The sequence below is a fragment of the Neopelma chrysocephalum genome, unplaced genomic scaffold, assembly GCF_003984885.1.
Source record: "Neopelma chrysocephalum unplaced genomic scaffold, ASM398488v2 Primary Assembly neopelma1_24, whole genome shotgun sequence".
NCBI classification, from domain to species: Eukaryota; Metazoa; Chordata; class Aves; order Passeriformes; family Pipridae; genus Neopelma; species Neopelma chrysocephalum.
The window spans coordinates 6,751,775-6,768,870 of record NW_020897693.1 but is presented as its reverse complement, the minus strand read 5'-3'; the positions used below and the strand labels follow the sequence as shown (position 1 = coordinate 6,768,870).

The window sequence follows — 17,096 nt, the reverse complement described above, 5'->3', positions numbered from 1 at the left end:
TCTCGTGCAGAAGGTAGTGCATATTGCTAACTCATCTGAATTATTCTCATAATTCATTCTCACCTTACTGGAAAAGGATTTGCTGTAAGTGACTACAGTCTGAGATTTCAGGCTCTTGACAGTCTTGTTTCCCTACTAGTAAGCTGCTGATTTGTCATCCTATCTTCCCTTTCCAGGGTCCTAACTCTGTTTGTTCCTCAATGTCCAGCGAACATTGAGGGGTTAGACTTCCTCTCCCTACAGTGATTTGTTTTTCTAATTCTGAAGCCTCCTTCCATCTCCTATTTCTAGGAGATGCATCCTACTCCAGGCATTTTCCTTCTCCTTGCTTATATTGCAACCACCGTTTTCTGCAGTTCCACTTCAGGAGAGTGTCCTTCTCATGCCTAGTGATGACTGCAGTTCCTCACTGCACAGCACCCCATGCTCCGTAAGCAGGAGAGCAGATATTCAACAACCATTAAAACTTCATTTAAAAACCAGAATCTGTGCCACAACTTCTGGGTGAAAGAGGAACTATCAGATGGACAAGATGATGTTCATGCTTCTAAAAGGGAGAATGGTTTTGTGTCCCGAAAGGGCTAGAAAAACACAGTGCCAAGTTGAGAATTATTAGAAGAAATTTTTTTCTAATCTATGTGGAAACCTGTTTTTATTCTCAACTAATTTAAAAACAAACAACCCCCTCACCTCATACAAGCAAAAGGACTGCAAGCAGGTGATGTGTATTTTTAAATGACTTAATGGAAATTATAAAAGCAATTTGGAAAAAAAAAAAAGAGATCCTTTTTCTCCTTGAAAACGTTCTATAAACGTAGATTTGTCCTTCAGACTTCAAACTGGCAAGGCTTTTTCCTTATCCAAAGGTTTGAGCAAGGTATTGTGCAGAAAATTATTTCCTTTTTATCTCCTGGTCATTCCCTCTTAAACTTTGCTGGTTTGTTCTTTTGTTCTGACTACCATTTTCATTTTCTCTTTTTTATTAAGTCAGTGTGAGGAGAGAAAAAGAAACTAATGCTGGATGGGGAGAAAACACTGGGTTTTTTCTCATGAAGAAAAAGGAGAAACTTGGAATAAATGTTACTTGAGAGAAAGGAGAGAAATGGGAGGAAAAGAACATCTTTTCTTGCCAAAATGTATCTACATTTATTTTTCTAGCTCTGGATCTGGAACTGTGGAATATATACAATACTGTTGATACTCCAAAACTGGTTTCTTAGCCAAAAAGTCTGTGTATTGTGAGAAGGTTTCCCAAACATCATCTGCAAAACTTTCAAAAACACAAACCCCCATAAAGATCGATGCAGCAATCTTTTCCCTTCCTTGCAACCCTTATGAGTACCTGGATTTGCAAGACAAGTAAGCCTGTGCGATAAATGTTAGAGGGGCTGGTGACATGCAGGGTGACTTTACTTTTGGCTCATGCCTTTCTCTGTGTGTGTGTCTAAAAAAATAAAATCATTGCCTCGGCACAGTGGAGACTGAAAAACGAGTGACCACTTAGCATTTTGACGAAGGTAGGTGTATTTAAAAAAAAAAAAATATTCTACCCTAAGCTGCCGAGCCTGTGGTGAGTTTTGTTAACTAGACGTTTCAATTTGGGCTAGTGAGTTGGCTTAAGAGTGTTTCTGTGGCCTGTGGGCATTTTAATAGCAGTACTGCAGTGAATGCTAGCAGGAATTATGCAGCTTGAGAGCTTCATGTTATCCTGAAATTTTTCTTGATTACAGTTAGCACCATATGCAGTGCAGGTAGTAAATGAGAAAGTATTTTTTTTCATTTGTATCTAAGTCTTTATTGATATTCCTCTCAAAATACAGCTTCTAGTCTCTCAATACACATGGTGCGAGGCTTGTGAATGTAGTTTCCACACATAATTTCTGGATGTATTTCTGAGCCCTTTGCCATCTGTTTACATTACTGCTCTTGTAAGAAGGTCTTTAGACCAAACTATTGCTGCATTTGGACAGCCATGTACAAGCTCATAGTAGAAATCTCTTTTTTTTTTTTTCCCCTGCAGTTGTCAAAGTGAGGAGCACGGAATGTCACAGGAAAGTATTTCCACTATGAGTTTTGCAGTTGCTAAAATTATTGATGTGCCCACAGTTACCGTAAGTGGAAATTGCATCTGTTAGACTGACATTGCTAAATAAAACCTGGTTGACTACTGGGATGAACAATATGCTCAGGTATCCTCGTGACAATTAAAAAAAAAGAAAAGAAAAGCTGTTGTTCCTAACATTCACGTCTAGGAGCTCTGTTTAAATTTAACACAATTTTTGTACCTGTAAACATGTACATCTCACTTCTAAAACACATTTAGGACAATTAGGACAAAAATATTAGATGTAATTTTTCACTGGTCTGAGTTAGACCTTGCTGCTGAAGTCAAGAGCAGGAAAACTTTATATTTGCAAGAAATGCCTTCAAATCAAAGAGCAGCTCTGTGTGATGTTCTCAGCAGACATACAGCTAGTTTGAAATCCTACCTGGATGAAGAGAGTATGAAAGATGGTAATTGAATGGTTAAAGCAAAAGCCCATGTATTCCACAACCATGTAGATCCAGGGAACAGAGTAGCTGCCTGCTTTATCCTATTTTAATTCCTGTCTGATAGATATTGTGTAAGTCTCTGTTTAAAGGAACAAAAAGCTTTAATTGCTTCAAAGGAGAGTTCTCCACCTGCTAGCAGAATGAAAATAATGATGACCTTCCCAGATTCCTACATGTGAAACAACTTTCCCTTGTTTGCAAGAACCCAGCAGAAGTTCTATGGATATGCCCCCTTCCTTTGAATTTTCTTACAAGGTGACCCTCATCCAATTGTCTTGAGTATTTTGCCCTTCAATATTGAATACTTGTTTCAAATTCTAGTCGTATTTTTGTTATATCTTGTCCTTTTTATAGAAGTTTGTTAAAGTATTTTCATAAATGATCAAGACTCACAGAACCTTGTTGATGCCGGGAGACACTAGTACTGGCAATTTCCTTATCAGATGATGATAAATAGATGCACAAAGCTAACACAACTGGCATTTTAAGTTTTTAATACTTGGAATCTTTGGGGATCAATTTGAAGAGACCATCTGCAGCTGCCATTGACTTCTAAGGGAGCTATGAAAATTGGGATTCGATGCTGAAATTTCTGTTGTGGTCTTCTCTGTGAGCTCAACATTTATATCTAAAGAGGACTTTGGCTACTGCAGGATGTCCAACGCTTCATGGGACCACAGAGACAAGACTCAGCCCAACAACTGAAACTGGCTTGTGATTAGCTTGTTTTCAGATGTGGTACCAGGTCTTTTGGATGTCAAACACAGAATCTTGAAAACAGCATTCCTCCTATTGTAACAGCATAGTTAGTAAAAAAAAACCTACATAATTGCAAAATAGGCTGGAACGGTTTTCATGCAGAACATACAGGAAGCAAGGGGCCTGGGAACACAAGCTTTAAACTTTCTGGCTTTTGCTCACATTCTTGCCACAGTTCCCAGTAAGATTTTTCTTCTATCTACATTTGCTGTAGTTCCTTCTTTCTTCCTTTCTAATAATTTAAGAGACAAGATGACAGAACAGATTAAAAAATATCTATAAATAATACCGTACGTAAAGAGGCATTTACCCACTGAGTCTTAAAACTCATTCCCTGATTTGGATCTATTTTTATAAGTTTCATCTTACTTGACACTGACAATGATTCACATAAATATTAAGTATTCATTTTTAGTCCATTGCACAGAAGTGAAGCTAAACTGTAGTGTTCTTTAGAGTTTTTACCCTGAAGGTCCTTCCTTAGGATGGAAAGAGGGTTAGGAGGATTCAGTTTCTAAGTTCTCTACAATTTGGTCCTGTCGTAATGTATTAGATAGCATAGATGTAGCATTTTTAAAATTTTCAATGACATTCACATTTCAAATGTGTGCAGTTTGTTGATTTTTTTTTTCTTCTCTATGGAAATAGGACGTGCTATCCTGAATTAGGGTCTAAACATGAAGGTTGTGAAATAATGTGATTTCTTATTTATACTTGTGTCCTGGTTATATAGATCAACTCTACCACTATTCTTTTGCTATATCTTGTTTTTAGATTAAATCAGTCTTGAAATGTTGTTTTTATTGTCCAAACGTTTTGTTCTTTGGACTACCCAGAAAAGCTATTTAAAAAAAGAAAGAAAATATTTTTTTCAATGTTTGTCACTCCTAAATTCTAATACAATTGTGTTTCTGTTATAGCAGGAGTAGATTTCATAACAGATGGTAAAACTGCAAAACTGTCTCTGCTTCATTAGAGCCCCTGGCAAGTCTCCTATATAAGGTAAATTACAGCAGAGAGGGATATTTAAGAATATACCCTTCACAGTTTCCAGTAAGATTTTGAACTAGTTTTATGTGTATCATGAAGGCAGTGAATGTAATAGCTAGAATGTCTATTGATCACTTCTGTGTTGGTTTTAATACCAGAACTAAAGCATACGTGCTGTAAAAGGCTCTAATTTAGCAAATACTTGTTCTAGTGCTTTTCCAAGTTAAATTTATCCTGGCAATAGTTTAACTGAGATTGCTTTCCTTTAATGATGATAATGCATTTTTATTAAAAAGTAATAAAATGTAAGTGATCAATTTCCATTTAAATTAAAATAATATTTATGTTAAAATTTTGATGAAAAGGCAGCCTTCAGAGATTTTAAGAATGCTTGTGTTTACATGGCACAACTGAGAGGTGACAGATTGATAGCCCTGGGAAACATAGGTCTTTTCAAAACAAATTATGTGATGTGTCCTCACACTGACTTGGGAGCTCGCTTTGCAGGATGGCAGAACTGCTCAGACTCTGGGGTGAAAAAGTTCTAATTCTGCATATCATCTACTTTTGCATATCAGCTCATACTTTTCCGTGTATTTTGTCCATTCCTTCTCCATAGGGGCTGCACAGAGATCCCTAAATCATTGTACACAGCTCACCCTGGACTCAACTGCATGAGGATGACACATGGTTATTTCCTAAATAGGGACTGGCTTCCAAATTGTGAGTGATTGAAAATAAAAGACCAGTTGTCACGCACTAACATTACACTTTCTCTAATAATGTCAGTATGTATATATGTTTTCTGCTACCAATCTTGCTGAATTCAGTAGCCCAGAATGACCACACAGGAACAGCTTCTTACTTCCACATTATTGGGAAATTCTGCTTTGCCGTGAACCCAGTATAATGGCTTGTGAATTCCTCCTGCTGTGCAAACTGGATGAGTTTCACTAACTGCCTGGATTATGCAGCTGAAGTGGGAGGTCTCTTGAGCAGGGACAGATGAAAATTTGAAATCCTGCAGTTGGAGGAAAACATTAAACTTGAAGTTTCCCATTCTAAGCAAAAAACTGTAGTCACTGGATTATTGGATGCAGGGGACTGTTTCACACTACAAATATATCCTGTTTTCATTTGAGCATGTTTTTGAAAACAGCTTAGATTCTGTGTGTGTTCAGCAAGTACATTTAAAGGACTTTTCCTGTTAGTGAAGAAAAATTAAGGGCTTTGGTGCAAGGTAGTTGCCAACAGTACGAAAGCAGTTCTGGGCACAGGCAGAAACAATACTGTAGGCACTGGAAAATTTCAGTATGCATTTAAAAAAATTACATCTGCGGGGTTAGTGTCTTGGGAATTGCAAGTCTGAATTCTCATAGCGACATCCTTTCGTGAGTCTGCCCTCAGAAGTGAAGATGTAGGAAGTGACTTCTCAATGTCCATGATGCAGGAGTGATGGAGAAGAAGGTGATGGAGAAGCCCTGCTGCCTGTGCACTGGGTGTCACAGCTCCTAAGAATACTGCACCTTTTGAAAACTCATAGCTTTGGGTGATCTGCTTCAGTCCAGGTTGGTTTGGGAAACATTACATCTGAGTATAGTGTAAAGTCTTCCCTTAGATGCTGTCAACTTACTGTTCTTACAGCAATAGCATTTAGAGGTGTCACAGAAATTATAACCCTATTCTGCTTGTTACTGTAACACACATATAGTAAGGGAGAGAGGAAAAAATACAAAGCAAGTAACCTGAGAAATGTTGTTTTCCTTTTGAAAACGACATGCTAAGATTAAATGTCTTGTATGATTTCACACACAGTAAAATTCAAAGGGCCGAAGCATCCCCAAATGATGTGGCATACTGAGCTAATATAACATGGTGTTTGTGTGCTTGTGCCATTGCAAATGTTCATTTGCTGAGCTACATGTATACAGCCTGCCTTCGTACTCCTGACATGCTGTAGATGTTCCCCGAGAGGATTCTTCAAAGCTAAGATAGGTATGCAAGTAGGATGCACAAATAATGGTGTTTGTCAGATCAGCTAACAAATGCTTACTTGATAAACTGCAATAATTCAGTTACTTGCAGTCTTTTGTCCAAATCTCAGGTGTGGGAACTTTTTTAAGGGTTTGTTTTTTCCTTTCTAATAAATTCCCACCATGTAGGTCTGTGTATATGTCTGACGACATGTGGACTGTTCTGAATGAATGTTAAAAATCACCTAGTAAGAACAAAGGTGTACCCTGCTGCCCTAGCCAAGAAATCTTTTGAGAACAGTAAATGTGCAGTTTTAGGAGTTGCTATAGATGATGGTAGTATGTATATGAAGATGAAATTGTGGTTTGGAGTGGGAGATGCTATAGAATTGTTACTGAATTTCAAACTTTTTATTTGCCTTTAGTCCGTGCCACTGACACAATGAAAACTGAGCTTCTTTGCTTAGTGAAGCAGGTTCTCCAAAAGATGCTTTCTTTAGAACAGTGAATACACTTTTGCACTATTGATTTCTTGCTGCTTAGACATAACTAACATTTCAAGTAATCTATACGGTTTTGAAATTTACATTAGGTCTTTTAATAAAATCACTAGCGCCTGAGGGACTTCTTGGTACCATAGACAGTGAACTCCTATCAACTGAACACTAAACAACAGAACACTAAATTTCAATATTGCTTAAGCAAAATTCAGATCTAAGTTGATCTGCTGCTGCCCCAAAACCAGAAAACCAAGCACCACCCCACAGCGATTGCTTCAGGTATTGGTTGGGCTATCATGACACAGACTGTTCCTGGTTTGTCCTTACAAGGGCTTTACTGAAAACCCCTGAGTTAAAATCAGTTCTGCATTATGCGGGACACATTCCCAAGAAGTGCTAAGACGTACTGTCACTAGATTTCTTGCAGAACTCCACACTAGAAGTGATGGGGAGATCCATGCTAAAAAAAGAAATAGGAATAGCACAATGTGGCTGATATCATGTTGTCATGTTTTTAGAGTAGGGATCAAAGGCTGCTGTGAAGGCAAGCCCTTTTGCATTGTGTGTTGTGGCAATTACACAATTGTCCTTGTCCTGAAAAATTTTACCTGAAATAGGTCTGCCTGGGTCTCTGGCTGGATACACCTAAAATCAGTGATCACTGGGGCAGTGGCCCTACAAGGTGATGTGGGATTTTACTGATGGTCACTTAACTTCTTGCCCATCTCCTTTTCTGTTATAAGACATGACCTCTCCTCCACTGGAGGTTGTAGGTGCTCAGCATTTTAGAAGTATCTCCCTATTCATTTTGTTTTGAAGCCTGTTATCAAATTTGAAGCATTTTCATTTGATTAATAACTGGATAAATTAAAAAAACTGGCCTCCACCATCTACACCTGTCAATTGATCCAGTGTAATAAAGACTGCAAGAGTCTAAACTGAAAAAAATAGAACAGGGTTATTTGAATGAATTTTCAAAGTGAAATCTGCAGCTAAATTTCTGTTGTGTTTCAAATGATAAGCAACCTGAACTGACCAGATCTTTCTGTATTTGAGAACGTGTTTTTTGAGGGCAAAGGTGGGCAGGAATAGGAATTCTGCTTCAATGGAAACAAGCAGCTATTATGCTGTCGGTGTATTTCTGCGTACATTTTTAATTTTTTAAAAGAAGATGGATTAGGTTTGGTTGTGCAGACAAAAATGTATGCCTTAACTTGTATTTGTCTCTGAAAATTATAAGACTCGGTAGCAATAGGTTTTGACGTTCTTATTTAAAACCATCTCACTGCTTTTTAAAAGGGACATTCTTTCCAAGGTTTTCAAGTAAAAAGTCAGTATGATATTTTAAGCCATTTCATGTAGTCACAACGCCACAGTGGTCTTGACCCAAGGTTTTCTCAAATCTCGCAGTGCTGAGATTTACTGCTGCTCCTGAAGTATCAACATAATTACGTAAGTGTGTGCCAGCAGTGTCTGCCTGTGTTGGAAGCTCATGTGCAGCACACACATTGCTGGCTGAAACCTGAGATTTATTGCATTTACAAAAGGCCATTACAATGCAATTTTAACTTACTGTCATTAAAGGGTCTTACATCATAAGCAATCACTGCAAAAAGCCTTGGACTGAGATTTATTCATAATTTTTACAGCATGATTTATTAGCACCCCTGTTATATCTTATAAATCTTATCTAAGAGAAATGAAAATCAATTAGGGCCTGGTCCTTTCACCTTTACCCATGTTGGGTGGTACCTTGTTCTCAGCCTGCAGGAAACGAGGATATTCCTGGAGTAAGCTATCACTACAGGAGTAGGAGTGAATATAGCAAAATCTGGGTACTTAGAGAGCACAGGAGAGAAATGTAAAAATTATTCTAGAAATGACAGCATTTGGTTTATATTCCAGGGGGAGGGGGTGGTTCTCCATAGATTCATAGATTTCTCTGATTTCATCTGATGCTAACACTTCTGTGTACCATTTGGAGTGAATCACATATTTATGTAATGCAATATTCAGTAGAGAAAGCCAAGTCAGCCTTCTAAACTGTTCTTTCCTCAGATCAAATTCAGCATATAGTAACTGAGAAGCTAATTGTAAGACAATTGCAAAGATCTCAAAATGGCTGTTTTATTAGTCTTAGCTCCCAAGAATGCACTGAAATTTCACAAAATCAAGCCTATAGAAAATGGAAACTCAGTTTTGCCATCTGTATTTGTACAGAAAGAATTATGCACTTGATTATCAATTAGGGCCCAATTTTTCAATTTAAATAGCCCTGCTTGCCCTTTTTATTATGAAACACAGAACTTGGATGTGATTTAGTTGAACATTAATTGAAGTCATGTGGTTTGATGGGATGTATTCTATAGCCCTGTGCAGTAAAAAATGCCAGTAAGATCATGATGAGCTTTGTCAGTATCAGAGTTCTATGTTTTGATGCAGTGTGCTAAAGATGCTCATGTCTTTAAAAGGTTATGAAAATATATATTTGAATATGTATACTCCTAATAAATTGCTAAGATCTATTGCACTTCAGTGCTTTGGAATGGAAATATGCAATGCATCTATTGAAAAAGCAGTACACTGCAATTAATTTGTTGTCCTGAACCATACTGCAGGAAAATTCAATTCTATCCTTGAAGTTGGTGATGATTTTGGCACTGAGTTTCAGTAACAGTAAGGCTGGGCCCTCTGTTGCTGATTTGCTAACATCTCTCCTTATGTTAAGAAAGGCAATATGTATAGACTCTACTAAAGTACTACTATAAATATACACAGATCAGTCATGTATTTTTAAAAATAAAAGAGATGAATACTGTTAAATACTAGACTGCACAACAGAAAGGAAAAACAAGATGGAAAAATAGTTTTTCTAGGTATAGTCTAATATATCACATTTTCGTGAGCAGTTCTACAATAGAAATATTATAATTGATCCATCAATCTTTTTATCTTTTTTTCGTTATATACCAACTGAGAATACCAGTATTTTGTTGCCTTTTCCTGCCCTAACCAAAACTAAAATAGCAAATGTCAGGAGAAGGGCAAAGAAAATAACTGAAGGTACATAGGGATGGATTAAAGATAGAAGGGACCAAATATCATACTGAACCCAGTCACTAAATTCATATTGATTTCAGTGGCACCACAGTTACATTTGCAGAAATATTTTGGGATGGTTTAATTTTGAAGTCCTTCCTCATATGGAAATCCCACTCAGCATCGTAGGAGGTGGCAGTGATAGGAAGGCATATATATGTGTATGCATATGATGGTATGATCCATACAATCACAGCCTTGGCTAAATCAAGTAAATTTTGTAACCTAGAAACATTAAAATTAAGTAAGATTAAAAAAAATAAATTAAAATGGCAACAGATGCTGTTCTTTTTTAAGGTTTTAGAATAATAGAAATAAAATTGGAAATAGGCGAATGGATTAAAAAAAGTCCTTGAATTAAAACTGTTAAGTCTGTACTAGGCAGGCATGGATTTGTCAGGTGGATAACATCATCCCTCTCATCTCCCTGTGAGACTGTGACTTCAAAGAGATTGTAAGATATTCTGGGCAAACATCCTATCTTCCTGTGTGTTTCTGATCAACTCATACTGTTGAAGTCATGATTCTGCATGGCTGCTGTGATATTTTTTTTAATTTTGTGTGTGTGCGTGCGTGTTGGTTTAAAAATGTATTCCTTCTGAAGTCGGAGGGACAATTCCCAGGAGTTATTGTGTGCCTGCCCCCACCTTGACCAATTTGATAGAGACTGAATGTGAGAGATGGCATGAGCAGTGGACACTTTCTAACTGGCATTGCAAAGGCTTCTTTGGTCAGGACGCAGAGAAGACTACCATGCTCACTAATGGGTTATGTAAGGATTTGCAGTAGCATGTTCCTTGATGGGAGAAAATAGGACTAAAATGGAATTTTAGGAACTATATTAATAATGAGTGATGGAATGGTAGTTAATAGATGTCTGTAATTCCATTATACCAGAAGTGCAAGGGAAACCTCATTTAATGTTGAAAGATTCTCATTTTTCCAGAGCTGTAATGCAGCGTGCAGTTAAAATTAGGCTGTCTCGTTAATTGTCAAAGTATATGGTGAGAATTCCTGCAGCCAGCTTCAGTGCAGGATTAGATATGCCTCTGCAGGAGAGACCTTCCAGAAAGGCCCAGGGTGGGAGAGCAGCTCCATCAGGGTGCCTTTGATGCTACCTGTCCCTGAGGAAGAAGGGGTCCCGTTGGTAGAGGAAAGTGTGGGGGGCAAGTCTCATCCTTTCCCTCTTTGCTCACCTTTCGTGGGAGACCTCAGACCACTGTCTGTGGAATGCTCCTGTGCGAAATGTGTCCTGCATCAGATGGCTGTGGAATAAGCTTCTCTTTTGAAGGATGATGAGTATCTATTCCCTCTCCCTGATATTTGCCTCAATTCCTGAGCTTAGCTGTCCTGGGCAGGAGTAAAGAATGAGCAGTCACCCCAGCCTCTAATCCTCAAGCCAGTATGGTTATTCAGGAACTAGGATCCCATAAACCTTCTCATGCCTACGGGTTGTAGTTTATAGAGAGAAATATCAGTTTAAATGAACATAGCATGGTTGAAATGCTCTTGAATGTACAAAAGAAAGCAGTAAGAAATCCCTGGGAAATACCTTTTTCTCATCTCTTTACCACTTTTGCCTGTCTCCTTCTCAGTGTCAGAAACTTGTCCTTCAAAAATCACCCACTGAGGAAAGCAGATTCTTCTGCAGGATGTGAAGGGAAAACATGAGGGAAGGGTGAGCGAGAGTTTTGCTTTTCCTCTTACAGATCAAAGCGGTATAGCATATGCCAGGATAGCAAGTCAAGCTGTTGAAGACTTTCCATAGGACCCCTACCAGCTTTTATTTAAAAACAGTAAAAATTTTTATTTGGAAGGACTACAAAAGCTTTCCTGAGGGTTCATTAATGAAGTTTAACTGTCCAATTTGAATGTGAGCACTAGCGCAGAATCTCAGCTGAAAGCTCCTCGTTCCCAAACACTGAGTAACCCAAGGAATATGAATTAACACAAACACAACCTTATCCTGCTGGGGAGGAGGAGGAGGAAGGGGGACAAATATGTTAGATACCTGCCTGCCAAACTCCCCAGGAAGTCAGTGGGAGCTTCGCTAGTAGAAGAATAGCATGACCAGACATAAATATAAAGGAGAGAGGATGACAAGAAAGTATTTTTCACACATTTGTGTACTTAGGACCAATGAAGTCTAGTAAGTGCAGAGGGCAGGAACTCTACTACAATGGAACTCTCGGATATGCCGCATTAGTGTACTTCCGTAGCTTTCTGTGGGACTCTATTTCTCCCTTTGCACCCAGTTGTGAAAAATAAATTTGCAAAGTTGTCTGATAATGCAAAAAAGACAGTTCTAGTGAGCTTTAAAGAAATGTCTCGCCAATTTAGGTGCACAGTATCCATTGACATGCAGTGATATTCGGCTGCCTGATCAGATGCTTTTGACCATACTCCTGGATGCCTGCCTATCTACATATACACCCAGTATTTCTACAAATCAGATCTTTTCCATCACCTTGTCTGTTACTCTGTTCAGACCTCCAGGAACCCGACTTTGCCTCTGCTACCCAAATGTGGATTCTTTAAGTTTAGGAGAAGTACAACACTTTTATCTTACTAAGGCAGGTGTCTAAGGAAATCTGTGATTTGAAACAAGCTACCTTTTCTTATTACAGATATAGAATATGATGCAATTTTTTGGAAGTGTTCCAGTTTTTTAGAAATAACTACATTTTTTAAGAAATTAGTGTGTAGGAAAGTAGAATTTAATTAAAATCAGCCCCTATTGTTTTAACAAGAAACTGTTGACTATGTTGCACCGAAAGACAAAAGATTAGTGACCGAGAGCTTCGCTTTATCGAAGTAAGTTTAGAAATAAACAAAATTTGCAGAGTTAGCTGATTTTGCCTGACATACACAAGTGCACTTCCAGTCTTCCCTGGCTGTCTACAATGAGATCAGATGTAATTCAGTATGAGTCAGGTGCGGGTGAAGCAAAACAGTCAAATGTACTTGTATTTGCAAGCAGTGTCCATCAAAATCCTCCAAGAATGGCTGGATTTGAGTAAATGCTGAGCTTTTCATAGACAGTTCCTAAACATTCAGTGAATTAGCTTACCAGATAGAGCACAGAGAAATCCTGCTTTATACAGATATGCAGGTTTTCATTTAGTCTTTATATTCATAGACTGTATTCCTTTTACTTGCCCAAGTGTAACAGTATAATGGTTATGTAAACTAATGCTTACATTAAGATGTTATTTTGACATGCATTTTGGTGCCATATGTGAACACCAAATGTATATAATAACCACCCTTAGTACAGGTATCGATTCCATTTAAGAAGAGAATTTTCTGTGATTTTTTTGTGGACAAAATGGCAATGTAAATTTAGATTTTTGCATAACTGAAATACGGTTTGTAATTGAAAGTAGCGTACACCATTAAAAGTGAGGTAACAGTGGATTTGTTGCCTGACTCTAATAATGATTGCTTTAATATACCATTCACTTGTTAATGATGCTATCAATTATTTTACTGTAAATTAGCTATTGTGAGTTTGAGGTCTTTTTGCAATGTCTGTGTTAGGTTACAGGACAATAAATCAAACTCCCATCTCTTTTTACATCCATAACCATAACGTATGGCTTTTATTAGAAAATGTTAAGTGTCTTATAATGTCGTCTTAATGGACAGTGTGTGCATGTGTTGATGATGAAAGCCATCTTCTTTCATGCAAAATATTAATGCATATGGCCTACGTCTCCATAGATACAAGTTAAAGAATCATATTTAACCCACAAAACATTCAGTATACACTTTGCCCAGAATAAATATTTGTCTAGTTTAACAATCCTTTAAGGAAATAACAAGTTAGAGGTCAATCAGGAGCTGAAAATTCTAACAGGTATGCACATATGATTGTGAATAAATGGTATATAATCCACTGCAATAAAACCCCTCAAACAAACAAACCCAAATCACTTTGTAAAACACCTACTGCTAAATGAAAATACCCTTAGAGAATTAGAAAATGGAATCTATATCCTCCTAGAATTTCAGTTTGTGCATCACAAAGACTCCTAATATTGGTTATATATTTTTGTCTTTCCATCTAAAATATCATAATGCCTCCGAGCTAGAGGGTTTGTCCCTTTTCCTTGGGACAACATTATCCCTTTGACTTTTGAACCACTCCACAAAATCTTGGACAAGCACACAGCTTTGACTTGAAATGTGTTTTACCAACAGATTCCTGGGTACCAGAGAAATTTGCTATTCAAATCAACACCTGCTAACACTGGGCTTGATATTAATGGAAACCAAGCATTTTGAAGGATACCCGCCAGCCTTCCCTTTCTGTTTCCATGTTCCTTTGGCAGAAATCGGGGCTTTGAAAGCTGCAATACAACAGCAACATCTTTTCCTCTTATGGTAAATATTTTATTATTGCTTTATCCCCCACACTGTTTAAAGAAATTCATTTAAAATATGAACTCCTTTGTTCAGGGAAGAAGTCTCCAAAGGATATGCAAACAAGAATCTTTAGAAATGCAGCAAGATGTAACTCCAGGCTCTGCTCCAGCTTTCCCCATTCATTCAGTTTGCAGACCTGGCGTCTCCCTGCTGGAGATCTCTGCTCAGACGGAAAGTCTCCAGCAGCTGCTATTCCACCACCCATTCATACATGACCAGCTCCCCTCTCCCTGCTCCCTGCATTTCCACTTTTCTTTCCTCCATCCATCCAGTTTTCTCCCTAATCTGATCTCACTTCTTTGATCCTCCTCAGGAACACTGATCATCCTCCCCCACCAAAGCACCACTCATCCCTACCGAGGGCTGGCAACATTTAAGCTGCAACAAAGGTACATTTAAGGGAGGAATAAAACCTATGCAAGCCAATTTCTTTGTGAAGGGACTATCCTTCATCTGTTTTCCTGCTTAATCAATATGGGTATCTTGGGGGTTAATCCTGCTGCTGTTCCTGAAGTAAATGTTTTCATTACTTTTGATTTCAGGAGCAGAATCGGGCCCTAATTAATGTAATTATCTTCATATGTCATAGCACAAAAGGTGTCTACTTAAAGGAGTCGGGTGACTGTTACAGACCATCTTTATCCACAGCTATGCTGTGAACCGCTCCAGTGTGCATTCCCTTTCCAAAACAACCGCAGGCACCACGAGGGGAGGAGTTGTCCTTCAGTACCAAGCAAGAAAGCTGTCAAACAGTGTCCCTTCAACATCAATGAAACCCTCTCCTCTGATTAATACTTCGCATTTCCCACAAGGGAAAACTACAGAGTGAGGAGGTAAGTGGGCAACTGAATTACCCATTCGCAGAGAAGCATGATCATAAATATTTAACTTGGTATGTATAAGAAAAGAGAAAGGAACAGACTTCCTTTCCAGTCCAGGCTGAGAAACTCTCCAAATCCCCTGGTCCCCCAGGGACTGCCTGCTCCCATGATCATTTCTACATCTCGTAAAGGGATTAGGGATTAGCCATTAGCTCATAAGAGGGCTCGACAAGGTGTCTCTCTTTACTGAGGGATGACTGACTGTAAAAATGTATGCATAGAGGGAAATTACCTGGTATAATGGAGATCTCCCTGGCCCAAGAATGGGACCCTGCCCCAAGCTGTGGAGTTTTAGGAGCCTGTTAGAAAATAAGGGTCTCTGGAAGCCCACATATGAGTGCACAAGCTCATGCCTTGGTGTCCACTCGTGCCCCATGCATGAGGCCTGCTTGAGAGCGTGGGTTACATCCCCGTAGCCCCTGCATGATATTTGTATGGCCACACACATGGATGGCTGCTCTGCTCTGACAGTGGAGATAACCCTGATGATGCTGGGAGAAAGTGGGACTGCAGGGAGGTTCGAGTGTTTGGATGAGGGTGCTGATTGCATAGCTTACCCTTGCATATCTGGAGGAGTAGGGATCCTCAAAGAGCGCCCAGATGCGGGGCTGCCACCGTCTCCAGAAGCCCCCAGACCTGCCATCTGGGGAGTCACTAAGTGCTAGGCGTTTTGTCATCTCCAGCTCATCTTCACCATCACCAGAGTCTCCGGTGCCATCTATGTCTCCGTCCTCAGCACTGCTATCCAGGGGCGCCCCACCAAAGCTGTCCAGAGCCTCTTCGGCGTCGCGGTGCTGCCGGTAGGTCATCCAACAGCAGGGCTCCACATCGGTCTCATCGATGCCCCAGAAGGCCAGCTCCTCCTCATACAGGGGCCCGCACACGTCCGCGGGGCAGTGCAGCTTGCCAGTGCGGTAGTAATTCAGGATGTGGGCGAAGACGCCCGGGTGCCGGTCGAAGAAAAACTCATCCGTGCGGGGGTCATAGTCGAAGTGGCTGTGGGCATCGGGCTCAGCGATCCAGGCCAGCCGCGTGCCGGGCAGGGTGCGCAGGGTGCTGCGGTAAGTCTGGTGCCTAGTCCCTCCCACGTTGATCACAATGCGGTCGCTCTCGTCGCCCTGGCCCATCTCGTCTCTTATTAGGCATGTCGCAGACTCATCCAAGCAAGCACGGCAGGCAGCAAGCCCGTAAGGCTGCTCGGCGGCAGTCGGTGCCTAAGCCGAGCCCCGCTCCGGGCCCGCGGGGGCGAGGGGCCCCGGCCAGCCCCGCTCCCCCGGGGCCGCTCCGAGGCGATGCCGGTGGCGGTGGCTCCCGGAGATGCGCCGCCTCCGTCTGGAGTCAGACGCTCGGGGTCCGCGGCAGCTGCAGCCGCGGCGGAGGGGCAGGGGCAGGGGGGGCCATGCTCCGGGAGCGCGGGCGCTGCGGTGCCGGAGGGGGAGGGCCCTCCCCTGGTTGGACGTGGCCAAAAGCACAGGCTAAAAAAAAAAAAAAAAGAAAGAAAGAAAAAAAAAAGGGGGGAGGAAAATCGGGGCGCCGGCGCTGCCCACAGGTGCGCAGGGCTGCTGCGGGGCGCCGGTGCTGGCTGTGGCCGCCGCGGGGTACGGCGGGGCTGTGCCCGCGCCCCTCCCGGCGATGCGGGGCGGGGGGCGCCGCCGGTGCTGAAGGGACAGCGCCGCGCTCCCGCCTCCGCCCCTCCGCCCGACTGGCCCGGGTTGAGCGCTGCCGGTGCGGGCGGCGGGACCCGCGGCGCTGCCGCTGCTCCTCCCGCTGCCGCCGCCGCCGCTGCCGAGCGCTCGGTGCAGCCCGCCCGCCCGCCGGGCACCGCCGCGCAGGCGCTGCTCCCGCCCGGTCCTAGCGCCGGCCGCGCCCCCCCGGCCCCGCCGCCCCTCGGCCGCCGCGTCCCGCGCTTCCCC

The 17,096-nt window shown here is 41.1% G+C and overlaps 1 protein-coding gene across 5 annotated transcripts in view; it reads right to left on the bottom strand.

The window, feature by feature from the left end:
* Positions 1-16,502, bottom strand: part of KCNC1 (potassium voltage-gated channel subfamily C member 1) — a 127,736-nt gene extending 111,234 nt beyond the window's left edge. For 2 of the 5 annotated variants that reach the window (XM_027701383.1, XM_027701419.1), the window contains exon 1: positions 15,741-16,500. In XM_027701383.1, coding sequence (XP_027557184.1) covers positions 15,741-16,310 — 570 coding nt within the window. In that variant the 5' untranslated portion in view covers positions 16,311-16,500. Of the gene's footprint in view, positions 1-15,740 lie in introns of all 5 variants that reach the window. The other 3 variants (XM_027701410.1, XM_027701392.1, XM_027701400.1) reach the window with 3 other exon arrangements.
* Positions 16,503-17,096: the final 594 nt, after the last annotated feature.